Source organism: Myxocyprinus asiaticus, chromosome 7 (genome assembly GCF_019703515.2).
Source record: "Myxocyprinus asiaticus isolate MX2 ecotype Aquarium Trade chromosome 7, UBuf_Myxa_2, whole genome shotgun sequence".
In the NCBI taxonomy this organism is placed as follows: Eukaryota; Metazoa; Chordata; class Actinopteri; order Cypriniformes; family Catostomidae; genus Myxocyprinus; species Myxocyprinus asiaticus.
In genome coordinates, this window is record NC_059350.1 from 12,838,145 (window position 1) to 12,857,977 (window position 19,833).

The 19,833-nt window shown below is 42.5% G+C and overlaps 1 protein-coding gene across 2 annotated transcripts in view; it reads left to right on the forward strand.

Annotated features, from left to right (window-relative positions):
* LOC127444421 (catenin alpha-2-like) overlaps window positions 1-19,833 on the forward strand; it is a 786,240-nt gene that overhangs the window by 710,247 nt on the left and 56,160 nt on the right. For both annotated transcript variants that reach the window (XM_051703784.1, XM_051703785.1), the window contains exons 10-11: window positions 10,136-10,228; window positions 11,513-11,669. In XM_051703784.1, the coding sequence (XP_051559744.1) occupies window positions 10,136-10,228; window positions 11,513-11,669 (250 nt within the window). The remainder of the gene's footprint in view (window positions 1-10,135; window positions 10,229-11,512; window positions 11,670-19,833) is intronic.

Below are 19,833 nucleotides of genomic sequence, written 5' to 3' on the forward strand. Positions count from 1 at the left end.
CTAGGGTAGTTTGGATCTTTCTGCCTCTAATGGGGACTTTTCAGATTCTCAAAAAGAGAACTTGACAGAGAGATGAGTGGATTTGGAGGAAAATTGAAGGAATAGTGGACTGGGAAGAAAGCTTTCTTGGCTGATGCCTGACATGCTCCAAGCCACAGCCCTGTGACCCAGTTTAGCACGCTAGCTGGCAGCGTTTAGTGTAGTATAGCACACTTTCTCGCTTAAGGGAAGGCTAAGGACAGGTAGATTCTAATAATATAACTCCATTGAAGGGGTTCAGGCGGTGACATGCCCACCAGCATTGAGTCAATTACACTCCTCTACTGTAGGTTGGGGCTGGTGTGTCAGTCTAAGAAATCGAGAAAGGCTAATTCACTTCCGCTAGATGTCAAATGAGATGATGTGCTGTGTTATTAGTACATTTCTCAGCCACATTATGTCCATTAAATTATGGCTACTGGCTTGTTGTTACACCTGCTTCATTTATTATGAGAATGGGAAAACTCAGTCTTGATTGGCTGCTGTTTATAAAAGTTGTCAGCATTTATTTACAGGATTGAGGGCTGGGTTCTTCCAGTATATTCTTTCTAAAAAGGTGATCTAAATGAAGAATATCTGTTTAGAGCACCTGTCCCTTACAAAAAGTATTCTGGTAGTACTATGGTACAGTGATGATATCAGATGATAATACCATGGTACTTTTACAGTGGCCCCAAAAAAGTATTCGGACATTAAGCTACACTTAGAAATGTGTATCATTGCATTACAAATGACAAAATATGAATCCAAATGACTGTTTTAAAAGCACACTTTTCAAGCAAAATGTTTCAAAAAAAAAAAAAAAAAAAAGCTTGTCAGGGTTTAAATGATAAAACAATAGATATATTGCTCAATGACAGAAAGAACTTGGACCCTTTCATGAAAAGCCTATAAACTGCTCTAGGGTTGAGGGGAACTGACTTCATACATCAACTAAAAATCACCTTGAGATCAGTTAGTTAAAAGTAACTGCAAAAACAATTAAAATGAAAGTGAAGTTAGTTCTTAGAAAAGGTTTATTATAATCTGTTTGCAGATGCCACTTGGTATGATATCTGTTGTCTATGCAATCAAATTCATAAATTTGTGGCTTGAGTGTGGCTTGAATTTTGGGCTACTGTGTGCCATGGTACTCAATGATTATTCATGGACCAAGGCATTTACGTGGTACAACAAGGTACTTCCAAAAATATTATGCCACTACCATTAGGGGTGGGTAAAAATATAGATTTTCAGATGCATCGCGATCTTCATTTGAATGATCTCGATACTGATCCTTAAATCCCAATATCGATCTCGATTATGTCTCTTTTAATACCCTTTCCGTTCTCTACAGTCAGCTTTTCATCAAAAACAACAAAAAAGAAACAATTAATTCTAACCATTAATGGCACAGATGAGATAAAGCCATTCATGTCCCCTCTCATTAACATGCGTTCATCTACATAGGCTCTTTACAGAAATGCTGGTTTTCTTAAAGAGACAGTACCGGTTTTAACGTGTGTTCAACAAATCAGTGTAAATACTTGTAAATAGTACATATTATTCAATTTAACAATAATCATTTAACAAAAAATTATATATTAAATGTAATATCATAATTATTGATTGAATACATGGATTTATCATTTTAAAAATGCCAAAATGTGACCAAAATGATGAAAAACTAATACAATATAATTAGTAAAATTAATATTTGTAATGTACACTATATTGCCAAAAGTATTCGCTCATCTGCCTTTAGACGCATATGAACTTAAGTGACATCCCATTCTTAATCCATAGGGTTTAATATGACGTCGGCCCACCCTTTGCAGCTATAACAGCTTCAACTCTTCTGGGAAGGCTTTCCACAAGGTTTAGGAGTGTGTTTATGGGAATTTTTGACCATTCTTCCAGAAGCGCATTTGTGAGGTCAGACACTGATGTTGGACGAGAAGGCCTGGCTCGCAGTCTTCGCTCTAATTCATCCCAAAGGTGCTCTATCGGGTTGAGGTCAGGACTCTGTGCAGTCCAGTCAAGTTCTTTCACACCAAACTCGCTCATCCATGTCTTTATGGACCTTGCTTTGTGCACTGGTGCGCAGTCATGTTGGAACAGGAAGGGGCCATCCCCAAACTGTTCCCACAAAGTTGGGAGCATGGAATTGTCCAAAATCTCTTGGTATGCTGAAGCATTCAGAGTTCCTTTCACTGGAACTAAGGGGCCAAGCCCAGCTCCTGAAAAACAACCCCACACCATAATCCCCCCTCCACCAAACTTCACAGTTGGCACAATGCAGTCAGACAAGTACCATTCTCCTGGCAACCGCCAAACCCAGACTCGTCCATCAGATTGCCAGATGGAGAAGCGTGATTCGTCACTCCAGAGAACGCGTCTCCACTGCTCTAGATTCCAGTGGCGGCGTGCTTTACACCACTGCATCCAACGCTTTGCATTGCACTTGGTGATGTATGGCTTGGATGCAGCTGCTCGGCCATGGAAACCCATTCCATGAAGCTCTCTACGCACTGTTCTTGAGCTAATCTGAAGGCCACATGAACTTTGGAGGTCTGTAGCGATTGACTCTGCAGAAAGTTGGCGACCTCTGCGCACAATGCGCCTCAGCATCCGCTGATCCCGCTCTGTCATTTTACGTGGCCTACCACTTTGTGGCTGAGTTGCTGTCATTCCCAGTCGCTTCCACTTTGTTATAATACCACTGACAGTTGACTGTGGAATATTTAGTAGCGAGGAAATTTCACGACTGGACTTGTTACACAGGTGGCATCCTATCACAGTACCACGCTGGAATTCACTGAGCTCCTGAGAGCGGCCCATTCTTTCACAAATATTTGTAGAAGCAGTCTGCATGCCTAGGTGCTTCATTTTATACACCTGTGGCCATGGAAGTGATTGGAACACCTGAATTCAATTATTTGGATGGGTGAGTGAATACTTTTGGCAATATAGTGTACCTTGTTAGAAGGCCCCTGTAAAATTAACAGTATTACCTGGGTTAGTGGTAGGTTCAGAGCTGTTTTTATTGTTTGACCTTTTTTGCAACTTTTTTGCAAGGAACAATATTGAGAGGACATGAAATGGTCAGGAACGGGAATTGATTATGCAAGTCAGATTTGAACTTGCATTTTCTGCATTAAACACTGTACTGCAGTGTCTGCAACTCTGATAAGCCCAGCACTTTTGCTATTTCCCTGTAACTTAGCATTTAAATCAATCCCATGTAAAGCCTATGCATTTGTCTAGGCTGTCCCAACATTTCGTGTAGACTCTTCAGGGGTCATCAGGCCCCAGACATGTGGGACTGTGCTGTTGAGGTTTGTTGCTAGCTCTTGCATGGTCACGCTTAGCGACCTGTGTTTATTCACCCCCAGTGGGCTGTTCTGCTTCATAATGCTGACAGGCTGATTTATTTACACTCTGACCGGCGTGTGGTTGGGGAATAAAGGGGAGCAGGCAGGCTAACACCTTCTTGTGCCCCACTCTTAACCAGCTCTCTCCTGATATAAACTTCCCTTCTCTCTCAGATCTTGCTCTAGTGTCCATGAACTGTGCAGCCTGCATGCTAGAGACACTCATGCAGTAATCTTGCAGATTGAAATACATTACATAAATTATACCTATTTCTTGTCAGCAATGGTCGAAAGGTTCCACCAAGAAGGGGTGAAACACAAATTCTAATGTTCAAACAGAGAGGAGGCATAGCCTCTGTTTCAAAATCTACCTGTCTACTGCCTGCATAATTTATTGTAGTATCCCAGACCAAATGCTGACCCTAACTGACCGATTTGGAACACTTTATATATGCAGCACACAGAAGACCCAATCTACAATTAATTTCAATAGAGTTTGGAAATGTATGTTATTTATTTATTTATATTTTTGGGCCAAACGAAGGCATTTTTTGGAGCAGCCTTCACGTCAGGAGTGAATCTACAATATGTTGCCTTTAAAGATCAGTTACCCAAAAATGAATAGATAGATAGATAGATAGATAGATAGATAGATAGATATTAGTTATCACGAGAACATGCATGCAACTGTGAACGAGCTTGCTCATAGCGCTTTTGAATGCGCAACAAACTATCTTTAAATTGTCGCCTACATAGGCCGCTCACTAGATTTTGGAAGAGAGCCATAGTGTTCATTTGTAAAGTTTTTTTTTTTTTATTATTATTATTGTAAGACACATAAGCCTGTTTTAATAGTTTTTATAAAATAAATAAAAAATAAATATATATACACACACATTACACTATTAAATAGTATCATGTTCTATGATAAACTCTATCTATCTGTCTGTCTGTCTATCTATCACTTAATGTTCTTAAAATCTTACATGTTTAAAATAAATTACTTTGGTAGCCTGTACCTAGTTAAATTGAGTTGTAGCATGTACAAATATTTTTTTAATTTTTTTTTATTTTTTATATACTACTATGTATGGTTAATGTTTTCAATGAACATAGCTTTGTTCATTTTATTTAATTTATATACATTATTTAAGAACTGTTCAAGGGTAAGCCAAGAGGGTGTGTATTGATATTCTCTTTATGGGTGCCAAATGAAATGCTCAGAAATCAGTGGTCAAGTCAAGTCATTTTTATTTATATAGTGCTTTTAACAACACACATTGTTTCAAAGCAGCTTTAAAGAAAGTTATGCTGTAACATAAAATTCTGAAAAGTCCTCGTGCGGTTTAAATAAATAACTCGATCTGAAATCATGCCTGAAAATTATCATCTTTAGGCCCCTACTCAGTTCCCCTCTAGCTATACACCATGAATATAATGTCAATATTAGTTAACTATGTGTAGTACACATAATGATTTTTATACTGTACGAACCATAGATTCTATCCCCTAACCCTACCCCTAAACCTAACCCTCACTAAAAACTTTCTGCATTTTTTTATTTATTTTTTTAATTTTTTTAAGTGATTTGAATTATGGGTACTCTACAGATGTCCTCATAATCCACATTTATAGCATAATACCCTTGTAATTACGAGTTTGTAACCTAAAAAAATGTCCTTGTAAACCACCCAAACCCATACACACACAAATACAGGCATACATGTTGGTGTAGCTATCATTATGAGGACTTTCCATAGACATAATGATTTTTATACTGTACAAACTATAGATTCTATCCCCTAACCCTACCCCTACCCCTAAACCTAACCTTCACAAAAAACTTTCTGCATTTTTACATTTTCAATAAAACATCGTTTTGTATGTTTTTTTTTAAGCAATTTAAATTATGAGGACACTAGAAATGTCCTCATAAACCACATTTATAACATAATACCCTTGTAATTACAAGTTTGTAACCTAAAAAAAAAAAGTCCTCATAAACCACTTAAACCTGCCCCCATACACACACACTTGTCTCTACTCAGCATGAAACTCATGAATATTATTTTGACATCCCTGGCTACCAAACAGTGGCCTTCTCTTTGAGAAAATAAAAAAGGAGCCACAAAGGAGGAGCGGTTCTTCAGATAATTGCAATTAGTATTTTTGGCCAGACACTGTGTCTTGGCTGAGATCCAATTCTGAGAATTGAGTGCAGGAGCATTGGCCAGTTCTGGCTGCAATCCAGACGCTGCTGGTTTGACTGTGTGTTCAGAGTATGAAGGGCTGGTGAAGGGGAGCAACAGCCTCCACCCAACTACATGACAGGATAGTATTTCACTGTAAACGCTGTGAATCCCACACTGCCAGCCTGTTGAACAAACACAGCCCCCTACCTTCTCATCTGGTCCAATAGTCTGCCTTCTCTCTGGCCCCCTGGCATTAACATATGTTTTCGGTGATTGGATCATAATCTCATAACACATGACAACATATAAAGCCAGGCTGACAAACTTTGACACACTAGCTTGTAAATTCTCCATCTTGGGTTAGGGTTTGGTGTTTGGGTTGAATGGCCTTTTTTTTTCTTTTCTTTTCTTTTTTTTTTCTTTTTGGTCCTGCAAAGTTAAAAAGATAGCAGATACAGCAAGGCTATTTGCACCCTATCAGTCTTGTGGAAACCTTGATGTTTACAAGGACCAGAGCTATACATGTAATTGTCGCTGCAATGGTGTGAGGCATCATGCCGGTTCGAATCTGCTTTTTCATGTGGGCGACCCATGTTAGAATCCACCTATTGTCCCATTCTGTTCCCCATCCTGTTTCCTGTCTCATCTCTTAATATTTCCTTTAATACTACTTTTAATAGTAAACATACCATCACTTTGATGCAATTAACCATGGTATTACTACAGTATTATGGTGTTAATGTAGTAACTATGTTTAATTTTGTGGTTACTATAATTTTCTACAAAATACCATGGTGACACTATGTCACTGTAGTAAAGCCACGGTTAATTTTTGTAAGGGAAGGTGAGGGTTGGGTTTAGGGGTAGGGGTTGGTGTAGGGTATATATGGGACTGTATATAAACACAATAAACAAGATGCTGCAGTGATGCCCCTATACTGTAAGTATTTAAATAGGGGTGCAAATAGTATTTGCTACTATTTGCAATGGGTTAAAAATAGCATTTACCATTATTTGCACCAGGGTTGGGGTGCAAATAATGCTTGCCACTATTAGCATCTGCCTATTTTTTTATCTGTCAAAATAACAGACATAATTTTCATTGGAAAATTTTCAGTTAATGCAACCGCTGATATTATCAGTAAGCCTTTAAGTGTAATTAGATCTCTATTAGATCTCATTGAAGATGCATTGGAGTGCAAGGTGTCAGCTAAAGAGTACTCAGATAATATCCAGATACAAAATGCATGTTATAAGAAAAAATTAGTAAATGATGACAGCATTTTCATTTTTGGGTGAAGTATCCCTTTAATGCTAAGTCTGTCTCATACCACAGGTACTCTACACTTTATAACACTGCATATGCCTCTGTCTCTGTCAACTGCAACCCTCAAGTACTTCAGTTTTCACTGTTTTACTGGCACAGTAACACACACACACACACACACACACACACACACGTGCATCCACACCTTTAAACGCAAGAGTGATCCATCAAAGCATTCAGAGCTGTCAGTGGTAAACAGGAGAAAAAGGGCTGGAAGCAAGAATCTTCTAACACAAATTTGATTTGCCTCAATTTACCTTTTAAAAAAGAGGAAAAGCCTGTTGATATGGCTTCACTCACATTGCACTTACCAGCAGGCATATGTCACTTTAGTGCCGTCAAAATCCTCACTCATGGCTGCCATGTAATCTGATTTATGCCCACCAGAGGACGAGATGCTTGTAACACCATTGCTGGATTGTTATCGAAAGGGATTGACACACCTATTAGTGCCTTTCATCAAGGTCTGATGTGTCACCAAATTATAAACTTTCTGTGTCATAATCTGCCATTTTCTGTCAGGTCCCATGACTTAGAAGAGTATTTGGCAGGAAGGAGGTGGGAGACAGCCAGGCTTTTAGCATCCAATCTGTGCAGCCCACCCTGTGCAGATGCTTTTCAGTTGATGGAATCGAGCGGGCATAAGAGAGAGAGAGACCTTTTCTTGTCACACACATGTACTCACATTACACACACTGATCCAGCATTGCCAGACGCACTAAGTGATGGGTAACCTGTGGGTGGCGGGCAAGTGCAAATTAGACAAGGAGGAATTTAACATAGAGGGGCCAACTGCTACTTTAATCCTTTACTTTTCTTCAGTAAACTGGCCTAATGATTTCAGGGATGTGCAAAACTACATATTTTCATAATAGACTTGTCGTGGGTTGTCTGAACTACTAATCGACTAATTGGTCTTAGGAAGACCTGTATAACTCGGCTGTTTTCAGGTCCAGCTGGCCCCGACTGGACATGTTTTATATGGAACATTCACATATTATGCATTCTTGTGTTGAAAACAGCTAGATGGAGTGCAACAGAATGGAAACATGTCTCTGGATGCATTCTTAAAAGTTGAACTTAAAAACGCAACGCTCATTGTGAGACACTCAGAAAACATTGTCGATTTGGATTAATTGCATGCTACGCTGTTCGCTTGCAACGTAGATGATAAATACACTGCAAATGAGCAACATAACAAAATTAAAATGCTCCCATTCTAATCAAGGCATAGACGCGGTGTAGATAATGTATTTATTATGCTGATTAGACAGCTTTGTTTTTAATGAGAGCATTCGTGAGAGTGCAAAACTTTGGAGCGTCAGTAAGCTTACACTGAACTGTTATGCTCAAACAGTATAAGCCTTGAATCCATTGACAAAATGTGACACAACAACCAAATATGTCCGTCTGAATGTGTATGGCTGAAGCAGCGGTTCTTTTAATGTGATGTAAAAATGCAACGTTTCCGAAAGGGTGTTATCTTGTAAATCAGGTACAGCACAGCATGCTGTCAGCATGGTTATTGAAGAACCACCGCTAAAAATATCAAACATGTTTTATAGGGGAAATTTGCATACTCATTCTTGTGTTTTAAAAACAGCTAGATGGAGCGCAACAAAATGAAATGCAATGCAGGGGTCTCTGGACACATTCTTAAAAGTTGTATGTACAAACGCAACTCTCGTGGTGGGGATGCGCAAGAAACAGGGCGAGATGTGGCACAATAGCCAAAGACGGTCATCTGAATGTGCATGGCTATTGTGTAAGTGTTGTGTCAGTCTGAATTTAAGCGGGAATATAGAAAGCAGACCTATCTAAAATTTTCATTGGTCAACGCATGCTTATGTCAGCGTGCATTGTGCTAAAAATTGAAATGTTCTCAACTTCTGCATGCATGATGGACATCACTTTCGCAAGTCTTTGCAATTTCTCTATCCATCCTTCTGACGCACCATCTTTATTGAAATCAATGCACTTGCAGTGTTCACTGACACAGCGTAAACTCTAGAGTGTAGGCATTGCCCTTTGTTGGACGACTTGTCAATCATTGTGACCCATGCTTATGTACTTTACAAATGCACATGAACTTTAATAATGAACCCTGAAGACCCTTGTTATTCCACCATAGTACTTGGGTATGGTTTGAAGTACAGATTGAAAAAGTACCATTACTTTATGAGTGAACAACAGGAAATCAGCGATCTCCAATTAGGTCCCCTCTCTGTGTGCCCGCTGACATTTTTAGGGTAATTGTGTTTCGCAGTGGTAGCTTCTGAAGTGCATGGGAACAAATCTCTGTCCCTTTATCACCTTACAGGAGAAAAGGAAACAGCAGCCTCTAATACTATCCTTCCATCCATCTTCAAGCCGCTTGTCCTATGTAGAGTCATGGGTAGTGCTGGAGCCTATCCCAGCTGTCTTGGGCTGAAGGCAGGAAAACACCTTGGACAGGTGGCCAGTCCATCACAGGGCTAAAACACACAGACACACACACTCACAGGCAATTTTAGAATTTCCAATTCACTTAACCTTCATGTTTTTGAACTGTGGGGGAAACCGGAGCACCCAGAGGAAACACAAGCAAACACGGGGAGAACATGAAAACTCCACACAGAAAGGCCCTGGGAGAGCCAGGACTCAAACCAGGGAACTTCATGCTGTGAGCCGACAGTGCTACCCACTGAGACACCGTGCCGCCCAGCCTCTAATACATCCAAGAGATTGCCCTGCTAAATTCAAAATACAGTTTCTGTGTTTAATACTAATTATTCAAATAGCAGCTATTTTTTAAATAGTAATTTGAGAGACCAAGGTGGTATGGTAGGGAGATGAGGGGCCCACAAATCATGTTCTTCACACTGAGAAATGACAAATACCAATCTAACACTTGAATGAGCGCTAACCCTCTGTACATATTTTGCCCAGACATTGCCTTCTGAAGCCAAGCATTAAATCCTTATCCATTGCACACAGCACTGATAGCTGACAACATGAACAGCGAAAAGGACTGTGTATTTCTGTATGCCTCCGTGTGTGTGTGTATGTGTGTGCACTTTGTTCAGGAGCTTTATTTGCCCTTGTCCAAATGCTAGTCTAACCTGCATGATTTACACAAGTCTGGCAAGCAGAACTGGTGGGTTGTTCAAGCAAGGTCACTCTATACTTCAACCTCCCTGTGCAAATGACCCAGTGACTCACTAATCTCTCTCTGTCTCTTATAGGTGGCCAACCTCGCCTGTTCCATCTCCAACAATGAGGAGGGTGTGAAGTTAGTGCGCATGGCAGCTACACAGATTGATAGCCTGTGTCCTCAGGTAAAAGTCCACCAAGCCTGCCATCCAAACACACTGTCTGTGATTAGTATTCTAGTGCCTCTTTAAGTGGTTTGGATCAGATTTATATGGTTGGTGGCAAAAAAATAATTCATGCTCAAAGCATAAACAGTTAGTATATGCCTCTGGCTTGAGTGTTGGGCTTCAGATTTCTGATGACAGCAAACAACATCAAAATATAACTCACATCAGATATTTTCACCTCTTTAAAGGCAACATGAAATGGTATTTGAAACCCATTTTACTTCTGTAATGTGATTTAGTTGCAAGTGAGACAGGGCATTCAGTAAGGAAAAAATAAGAAAGTATCTACATGATAGGTGTTTTAGAGGAGAGGGGTTGAAAAAATACAAGGTCTTGGTGACATCAACCGAATACAAAGTAGTTTTGAAGTTGGACAAATTTACTGTATTTTGATGAGTGATTACAAATACAACAATTTCTTTCTCTGAAATAGCACACACTGAATCATTCCAGGAATGTGTATTAATAAGTAAATAGGGTAAATTTTGATTTCATTTCAGCTTTAAGTGGTGTTATGATTGAAGAATACTCCAGTTATCACAAATCCCCACCATAGATGCCTGCAAACAAATTATGGTTTTCAAAGAATGAAAGGACAAAGAAAGAAAGAAACCTACTATTCTTATCTGAAATCCAACCTGACTCTAGAGTAGGTTGAATTGAATAAATTGCATCTGAGGTGTGGGGTTGAAGTAGTTTCACAGGAAACCCTGCACTGGCTAATGGAACAAAGGGACTGATGGAGGAAGTGAGGTATAAAGATTCAAGAAACATTTTCACTGTAGGCCTCTTGATTAAGAAAGCCACTGCAAGTGAAGCTATACCACTTAGAAAACTAGAAGTAATTGTAAAGAGTAAAGAGTTGCTTGAGGTTGCTGCCTCACAGCAATGTAAAAGACATTTGAGAGCATTTAGCACAGACAAATTTGTCTGTAGCAACATCGAGAGACCTTTAGATCTTGATGTTGGATTTCATGAACCACTTCTGTGGGGACAGCTGTCATGTTTTGATGAAAATAACATTTGTAACCACATAATTTACATTAATTGCTTGCTTGTCTTGGAATATAAGTAGACATAACTGAAGCCTCCTTTTGTTGAGAAATTGACTGTTGAAAATCAACTACATTTGGCTTCACTATTTTGTTTATAACATTTGTCAGTAGTGTGACTCTGATTATTTTCTTGTAGTTTTTGATTTAGGTATGTTTAAAGATGCAAATCATATTGTTCTTCTCACAGGTAATCAATGCAGCCCTCACCTTGGCCGCCCGCCCTCAAAGCAAGGTTGCCCAGGACAACATGGACGTCTTCAAGGACCAATGGGAGAAGCAAGTGCGCATACTGACTGAGGCTGTAGATGACATCACTTCCGTTGATGACTTCCTGTCTGTTTCAGGTAATTTAATAGTCTGAGAATCCACTTTGCAGCAGGAGAGTTCAGGATTCTAATATGATTCTGATAATTCTACATGTTTAAAAATTAAGTTTGAACCTACAAACTTATGAATGTTATAAAGTTCTGACCCATAGAGGCATGGACTTCACAAGACCTCTGAAGGTGTCCTGTGGTATCTGGCACGAACATTTTAGCAGCAGATCCTTTAAGTCCTGTAAGTTGCGAGGTGGGGCCTCCATGGATCGGACTTGTTGGTCCAGCACATCCGATAGATGCTCAGTCAAATTGAGATCTAGGGAATTTGAAGGCCAAGTCAACACCTTGAACTCTTTGTCATGTTCCTCAAACCATTCCTGATTTTTGCAATGTGGCAGGGCGCATTATCCTGCTGAAAGAGGCCATTGCCATCAGGGAATTCCTTTGCCATGAAGGGGTGTACGTGGTCTGCAACAATCTTTAGGTAGGTGGTACATGTCAAAGTAGCATCCACATGAATGCCAGGACACAAAGTTTCCCAGCAGAACATTGCCCAGAGCATCACACTGCATCTGCCGGCCTGCCTTCTTCCCATAGTGCATCCTGCTGCCAACTCTTCCCCAGGTAAACGATGGACACGCACCCAGCCATCCACATGATCTAAAAGAAAACATGATTCATCAGACCAGGCCACCTTCTGCCATTGCTCCATGGTCCAGTTCTGACGCTCACGTGCCCATTGTAGGCGCTTTCAGCGGTGGACAGGGGTCAGCATGGGCACTCTGCTCAGTCTGCGGCTACGCAGCCCCATACGCAGCAAGCTGCGATTCACTGTGTGTTCTGGCACCTTTCTATCATGGCCAGCATTAAGTTATTCAGCAATTTGTGCTACAGTAGATCTGTGAGATCAGACCAGATGGGCTAGCCTTCACTCCCCATGTGCATCAATGAGCCTTGGGTGCCCATGACCCTGTCCTTCCTTGGACAACTTTTGATAGGTACTAACCACTGTATACAGGGAACACCCCACAAGACCTGCCATTTTGGAGATGCTCTGACCCAGTCGTCTAGCCATCACAATTTGGCACTTTGTCAAAGTCGCTCAGATCCTTACGCATGCCCATTTTTCCTGCTTCCAACACATGAATTTCAAGAACTGACTATTCACTTGCTGCCTAATATATCCCACCTCTTGACAGGTGGCATTGTAACGAGATAATCAATGTTATTCACTTCACTATATATATAAATCTTGGTGCTCAAACATTTTGCCCTAAATTAGGTGGCTGTTTTTATAGAAGTGCTCATTACATGATCAAATAGTGCTTTTATGTCACACAGTGCCATAAAGCTCACTTTTCCTTGAGCACATTATCTGGTATTTATAGGTTTTCTTTAATATTCATCTGCAGAAGTGCCTGAACTAAAGTTCCCTGTCTGTCACTCACTTGATGTTGTGTCGATGTAGTGACACTAGGGGTTCGATCTTGAGAGCCCCAATCACATTTGTTTAAAATAAAAAAGGCCAATGAAAATTGGGCAAGTGGAATTTGCATGCCACTCTCCGCCCCAGACATACGGGTATAAAAGGAGATGGCATGCATCACTCATTCAAATTTTTCCTTCGGAGCCGAATGCATGTGTGTTCGTCCTCTCACTCTTTGCTACACTGCTGGATTCTTACGCCGCATATCAGTGGTCACCCTCACAAGGTTGAATGCTGTGTTTCCCCTGGGCGCTTCGGCAGCCTGAGTCTGCAGGTCCTAAAAGAGTATATTAGAAAGAGTATATTTCCTTCTAAAAGAGCTCGCGCAAACGCTTGCCGTCTTTTTAAAGATGTCCTTCCTCATTTGCGCTACTGGATGTGGCCGTTATCTCTCCCCTCCGGATACCCATGAAATCTTCCTCGAGTGTCTGGGGCACCAGCACGCCAAGGCGGCTTTCGTGGAAGGGTTATGTTCTCATTGCGAGAACATGCCCATGAGAACATTGCGGTTATGGCTCACTTCCTTCTTCACGAAGCAAGGAGCCACTACGGCTGCTCCCCAACCCGGTCCATCCTGGGCTGATGCTCAGCCGGCCGGGTTGGCAAGCACCGTGGGCGATCTGGATGTGGACATGGGAGCGTTTCCGCCGGCTCAGCCCCCGCGGACCTCCCATCCCCCAGCACGGTCATTCTGTCCGGACGAGCTGTCGAGCGATGCAAGCAGTCTGCATCAGGGCAGGTTTAATATGTCGTTCGCAGCTCGCGACGAGGATGATCTTTCAGTCGCAGCATCAGAGTGTGGGCTTCTGCTATCAGAAGTGGATGAATCTTATGAGTTCCCGCCCACAGGTGGTAGAGCACAGGATGAGTCGGATGCTGAGATGGCAGCCGTGCTTGCCCGGGCAGCTGCGAACATCGGGCTGAAGTGGAACCCTCCACCCTGCCCTGAGCATTCACAGCTGTATGATTGGTTTCTGGGCTCGGAGTGTGACTCACTGCCGCACCCCGCCTCAGTGCCTTTCTTCCCGGAGGGCACCTTTTACTGCCCGTACACGCTTCGCGGTCTCGTCCACTCTGACTTCCCTCAACAGCAAAATGGCTAAGGTATATGTCGAGCTTCCCCAAGTAGAGTGTGCCATAGCAGTGCATTTATGCCTGCAGGGCGCAGCCACCTGGCGTGACCGATCAAGGCTCTCTTCCAAGGCCTGTAAGTTCTCTTCCTCTTTAATGACAAAGGCTTACAAGGCCGTGGGTCAGGCCGCTTCCGCCCTGCACACCATGGCCATCCTGCAGGTCCACCAGGCCAAGGCGCTAAAAGACATGCACAAGGGTAGGACCGACCCAGGGCTCATGCAGGAACTGCGCACTGCGACCGACCTCGCCTTTATGCGCCCATCTCCTAAGGGGGGCTTTTTGGTGACACCGTTAATTCTCGACGGTGAAAAAGCAGACCGAGGCAATTTTACACATCCTGCCGTGGTGCAACTCGGCCGCCTTCAGGCCACTGAGATCCCGCACCCCGTCTGCTTCTCACCAGAGCAATTCCCCTGCGGTTCCGGCCCTGGCTCCTGTACAATCGGAGCCCGCAAGCCGGCTTCAGAGAAAAAGATCCTCCCGCGGGAAGTCGACTCCATCTGCCCGTCAGTCAGCCCCCAAGAACCCCAGACGGGCTTCGAGGCAGTCCTGACATGGCCCACCCAGGGATGAGGTGACCGCTCCTGACCGGTCTGGCCTGGGATATCTCTCCAGCCCCACCATCGCCCCTGGGCCAGTGTGTGGTATGATATTGCCAAGTGCCCTCTGGGCCTCGGCACCCACATGGTAAATAAAAGAGCAGTTTCCTCATTCCCTGGGCCAGTGCACTTGCAACGGCCAGGCGCTGGAAGTCTTTCCGGTCAATCAGAGGAACGCGAGTACTTCCCATTCCCTTGTTCTCCGTTGAGAGACAGCCGGCGAACAGGTAAGTGTGCTGGTCTCTGGGGGTGCTCGCCCACTCCCAGTCACCGGCCACCGTTGCGGGCTTGCGGAGCAGCACGTCCCCCCTGGGCTGTCTTCCATGTGGGGCGCCTGCTCTGCCTTGCCACGAACCACCCTGCCCGGGCACAGTAAGTCCAGTCGTCCCCCTGGTGCCACTGTCATGGAGGCTGGAGGCCTGGTTAGAGCTCTCCAGCCCCTCACGGTGGCTCATCAGGACGATTCGCCTCGGCTATACAATCCAGTTCGCCAGACCCCGCCCCGGTTCAGTGGCATCCTCTCCACTACGGTGCAGGGTCCTTTGGGCAGAAGTGGCCACCCTTCTGGCGAAGGGAGCAATAGAGCCCATCCCCGTAGCCGAGTTGCGCAAGGGCTGGAGAGACAGCTGTCTCCCTCTACCCTGAAAGTGTACGTGGCTGCCATAGCAGCTCACCACAATACACTGGACAGCAGTCCCTCACGACAGCGTGACCTGAACATGTTCCTCAAAGGCACGAGGAGATTGAATCCTCCTAGATCTCCTCTTGGGATCTCTCTGTGGTCCTACCTGCCCTACATAGAGCCCCATTTGAGCCCCTGGAGCAGGCTGAGCTCAGCGCTCTTTCTCTAAAGATGGCCCTCCTGGTGGTGCTCACTTCCATCAAGAGGGTAGGGGACCTGCAGGCGCTCTCTGTTACCAGAGAATGCCTGGAGTTCAGACCAGCACGCTCTCACGTGATCTTGAGACCCCGGCCTGGTTACATGCCCAGAGTTACCACCACTCCTTTTTGGGACCAGGTGGTGAACCTGCAAGTGCTCCCTTCAGAGGAGGAAGACCCGGCCATGTCATTGCTGTGTCCAGTTCATGCCCTGTGCGTTTATCTGGACCGCACGCAGAGCTTTAGTCTCGCATACCAGTCTCAGGACTTGCCGTGCCCCTTGGGGGTCCAGGCGCACTCCACTAGAGGTTTTGCATCCTCCTGGACACTGGCAAGGGGAGCCTCTCTAGCAGACATATGCAGAGCTGCAGGTTGGACTACGCCCAATACCTTTGCGAGGTTTTATAACCTACGCATAGACCCGGTTTCGACCCGAGTGTTACGCGGTAACAGCAGGTAGACCGGGCGGCCGGTTGGGTGTACCGCTTGCATTGTGCCTTTCCCCTTTTTCAAAGGTAATAATGTGTGCTTTTGGTCCACAACAGTTCCCCATACCGGTGAACTCCGGACGCCTCTTTAATTCTTTAGCACTGTCCAGTGACGAATATCAGGTGAGCCCATTTGTGTGAGCCTGCTTGGGCTCAGTGCTCCATGCATGGTGATTCCCCTTTGGTAATACCGTATGATGAGTTTCCACTGTTCGGTTCCCCCATTAGGTGAAACCTGTGCTTCCCCTTGTCAGAGCTCTCTCTGTCTTGGCCACTGTGCTGCGTACCCTCTCTGTAGATAGGGTCATCCTATGGTATCATTCCATATATGAACTTCCCCGTTGGTAAGTCCATGTGAGGTATGCTCCACATGTTAACCTGCCTCTGGCAGGATGTGGTTTCCATAGTGCTCTCCTTCCTGGAGAGGGAAGAGCACTTCCCAGCGCTATTCTAGAAAGTGCTCAGCAGGAGATTGCTTAACAGCAAATTAAGAAAGGCACCGCCGGTAGCCTACTTGGGTAAGTGCCTTCTTCCCCCTTAACTGGACTAGGGAGACGCCTTACCTAACTCACTGGAAGGTCACGACATGGTTGTGCGCTCACTGCGAGGCACGCAGCAGCTTGCCCGTGTCCACTCTTCCGTGCCTCGTGACATGGTTCAGCGCCTGCGGCATTTCTATAGAAACCCCTAGTGTCACTACATCGACACAACGTCGAATGAGTGACAGACAGGGAACGTCTTGGTTACTGATGTAACCTCTGTTCCCTGATGGAGAGAACAAGACGTTCTGTCCCTCCTGCCACGGCGCTGAACTGGCCGCTGAAATGGCCAGGACTCTCCATCGGATCCTCAGCATAAATCTGAATGAGTGATGCACGCCATCTCCTTTTATACCAGTATGTCCGGGGTGGAGAGTGGCATGCAAATTCCTCTCGCCAATTTTCATTGGCCTTTTCTATTTTAAGCAAAGGTGATTGGGGCTCTCAAGATCGAACCCCTAGTGTCACTACATCGACACAACGTCTCGTTCCCTCCATCAGGGAACAGAGGTTACATCAGTAACAAAGACATTATCATGTTTAGCTTGTTATGTTTTTCTTCTTGTAAGTACGGCATTAATTGAATTCTTTCATTCTTACAATTATTTTCTTTACGAATAAAGCATTGCAGTTTCTTCCCAGTAAAGACAAACATGTACTCAATCTCACCTCCAACCTCTTCTGAAACTCACTCACCTCTCCATCAACTTCTCTTTCTTGTGAAATTTTTCTGGCAGAAGTAAGAAGACTGACTGGGTCTTGCGCAAAAACAACAAATAACACTATATACACAACCATTCAAAAGTTTAGAGTCATTAAGACATTTTCCTTCTTAAATTAAATTGATATGTTTGTTTACCAAGGATGCATAAAATTGAGAAAAAAAAAAGAAGAAAAAAAAAAAACATTACCAGTGTTGACAATTATTTTTATTACTATTTGAAACAGCTTTTTGTTATTTTAATTTATTTTAAAATTCATGATGCCATAGCCCCATTTTTTTAGCAGCCCCATTACTCCAGTCTACTAAGAAAATAACACGTTACCTAATCCTTGAGAAATCATTCTAATGTGCTAACTTGGTGCTTTTATTTTTATTAGAACTGTTGAAAACAGTTGTGCTATTTAATGACAACATCACAATACAGTGCCTTTTTCAGTTGCTGGAGTATTGAGTACACTCCACGCACATTTCCAACAAGTTGCTTTACTTTCCAAGTCAAATTTTGGTATGAAAAATGGCCAAAGAGAAACAAATTTCTCTAAAATCATCAATTTACTGTTATTTTTTTGAGAGCAAGGCTATTATATGCACTTTTGACTTAAAATAAAAAAGCATACTGGATCTGGCCAGGAGTAAAGAGAGACGTTGGCGGCCCAGAAGCATGACAACAAGTACATCAGAGTCTCTAGTTTGAGAGAGACAACTCACAGGTCCAAAACTGGCAGCTTTAATGGCCAGTACATGCCAAACAACAATGTCATCTGCAACAGTGAAGAGAAGACTCTAGGATGCTGGCCTTTTAGACAGAGTTTCAAGGAGAAAGCCACATCTGACACTGGCAAATGGGCAAAAGAACATACAAATTTGATGGTAAATGATTAGAAATGAGTATTATGGATGTATGAGTCTGTGTTTGATGTGTCGAGCTGCTGTTAGGAGAGTCTTACAAATCATTTGGATCTTTGGGAAGTGCTACAGAAAGCATTGGATGAAACTTTGCTTATTTTCCAAAATAATTTATATTCTTCTGCATTGCTATGTTCCCTGCAATTTATTTCACAGGAAATCCTTTGATGTGCTCCTTTGACCTGTTGTCAAACAGCAATGGAAGGACAAACATAGCCTTTTTTAAAGCTACTTCGAGGAAGCATCTAATCAGGACTTCGCTATTAAAATCTTATCAAATAACACTTTCATCAAGAACCGTGCCGTGGTTCAGAATCGCAAGCTTGCAAGGATTTAAAAAGTCCACCCATGGATGCATTATGAAAGCTGTTGGTCTGTGGTCTTGAAAGTAGTTTTTAGACTGCGTTAACCTTTAACAAAAAACATCCAGTGTGTAGCAGTTCTGCGGATGGAAATGCCTTGTTGATGAGAGAGGTCAATAGAGAATGGCCAGACTGGTTCGAACTGACAAAGTCTACGGTAACTCAGATAACCGCTCTGTACAATTGTGGTGAGAAGAACAGCATCTCAGAATGCTGTTCTGAGATGCAGGTTGGCACTGTTTTGGCAACACGAGGGGACCTACACAATATTAGGCAGGTGGTTTTAATGTTGTGGCTGATCGGTATATATATATATATATATAATTATATATGTGTGTGTATATATATATATATATATATATATATATATATATATATATATATATATATATATATTCTAGGACCAGGGGTTTTAGTCAGGGGTCTATGACAGTACTGTAGGAAAGGAGATAGAACACTTTAAACTAAGGTTGTATTTGTTAGCATTAGTTAACAACATTATTTAACATGGCCTAACAATGAACAATACATTTACAGCACTTATTAATCTTGGTCAATGTAAAATTCAACATATACATTTTTAACATGTTAATATGTTAACATTACTTGAACATTATGAACTAACATGAGGTAACAATAAGCATTTTTTTATTTTTATTTTATTTATTTTTTTCACAAAATAATCAATGCTGTAAAAATATATTGATAATTTGCAGCAGGGGTGTAGCCTCATTATAACTGGGAGGGACATGTCCCCCTCACTCACAAATAACTCAATTTGTAAAATTTAGAATGTGTCCCCTTGAGTTTTTAGATCATTCCCACACCCCCTGACTGATCCTGATGATGATGATAATACATGATAATTAATGCATTTTATAATGAAAACAAAGTGTAACTGAAATTTCTTTAAAAAATATGACATTTGAATAAACATTAACTACATAAAGATCTAAAAAAGAATTATATAATTTAGTAATGCTAGTGATTTTTAATATAAGTGATTATTATAAAGTGTTTCTGAGAAAATAAATTTGTGGGGTCCTTGGATTGGCTAATCTGAAAAAAAAA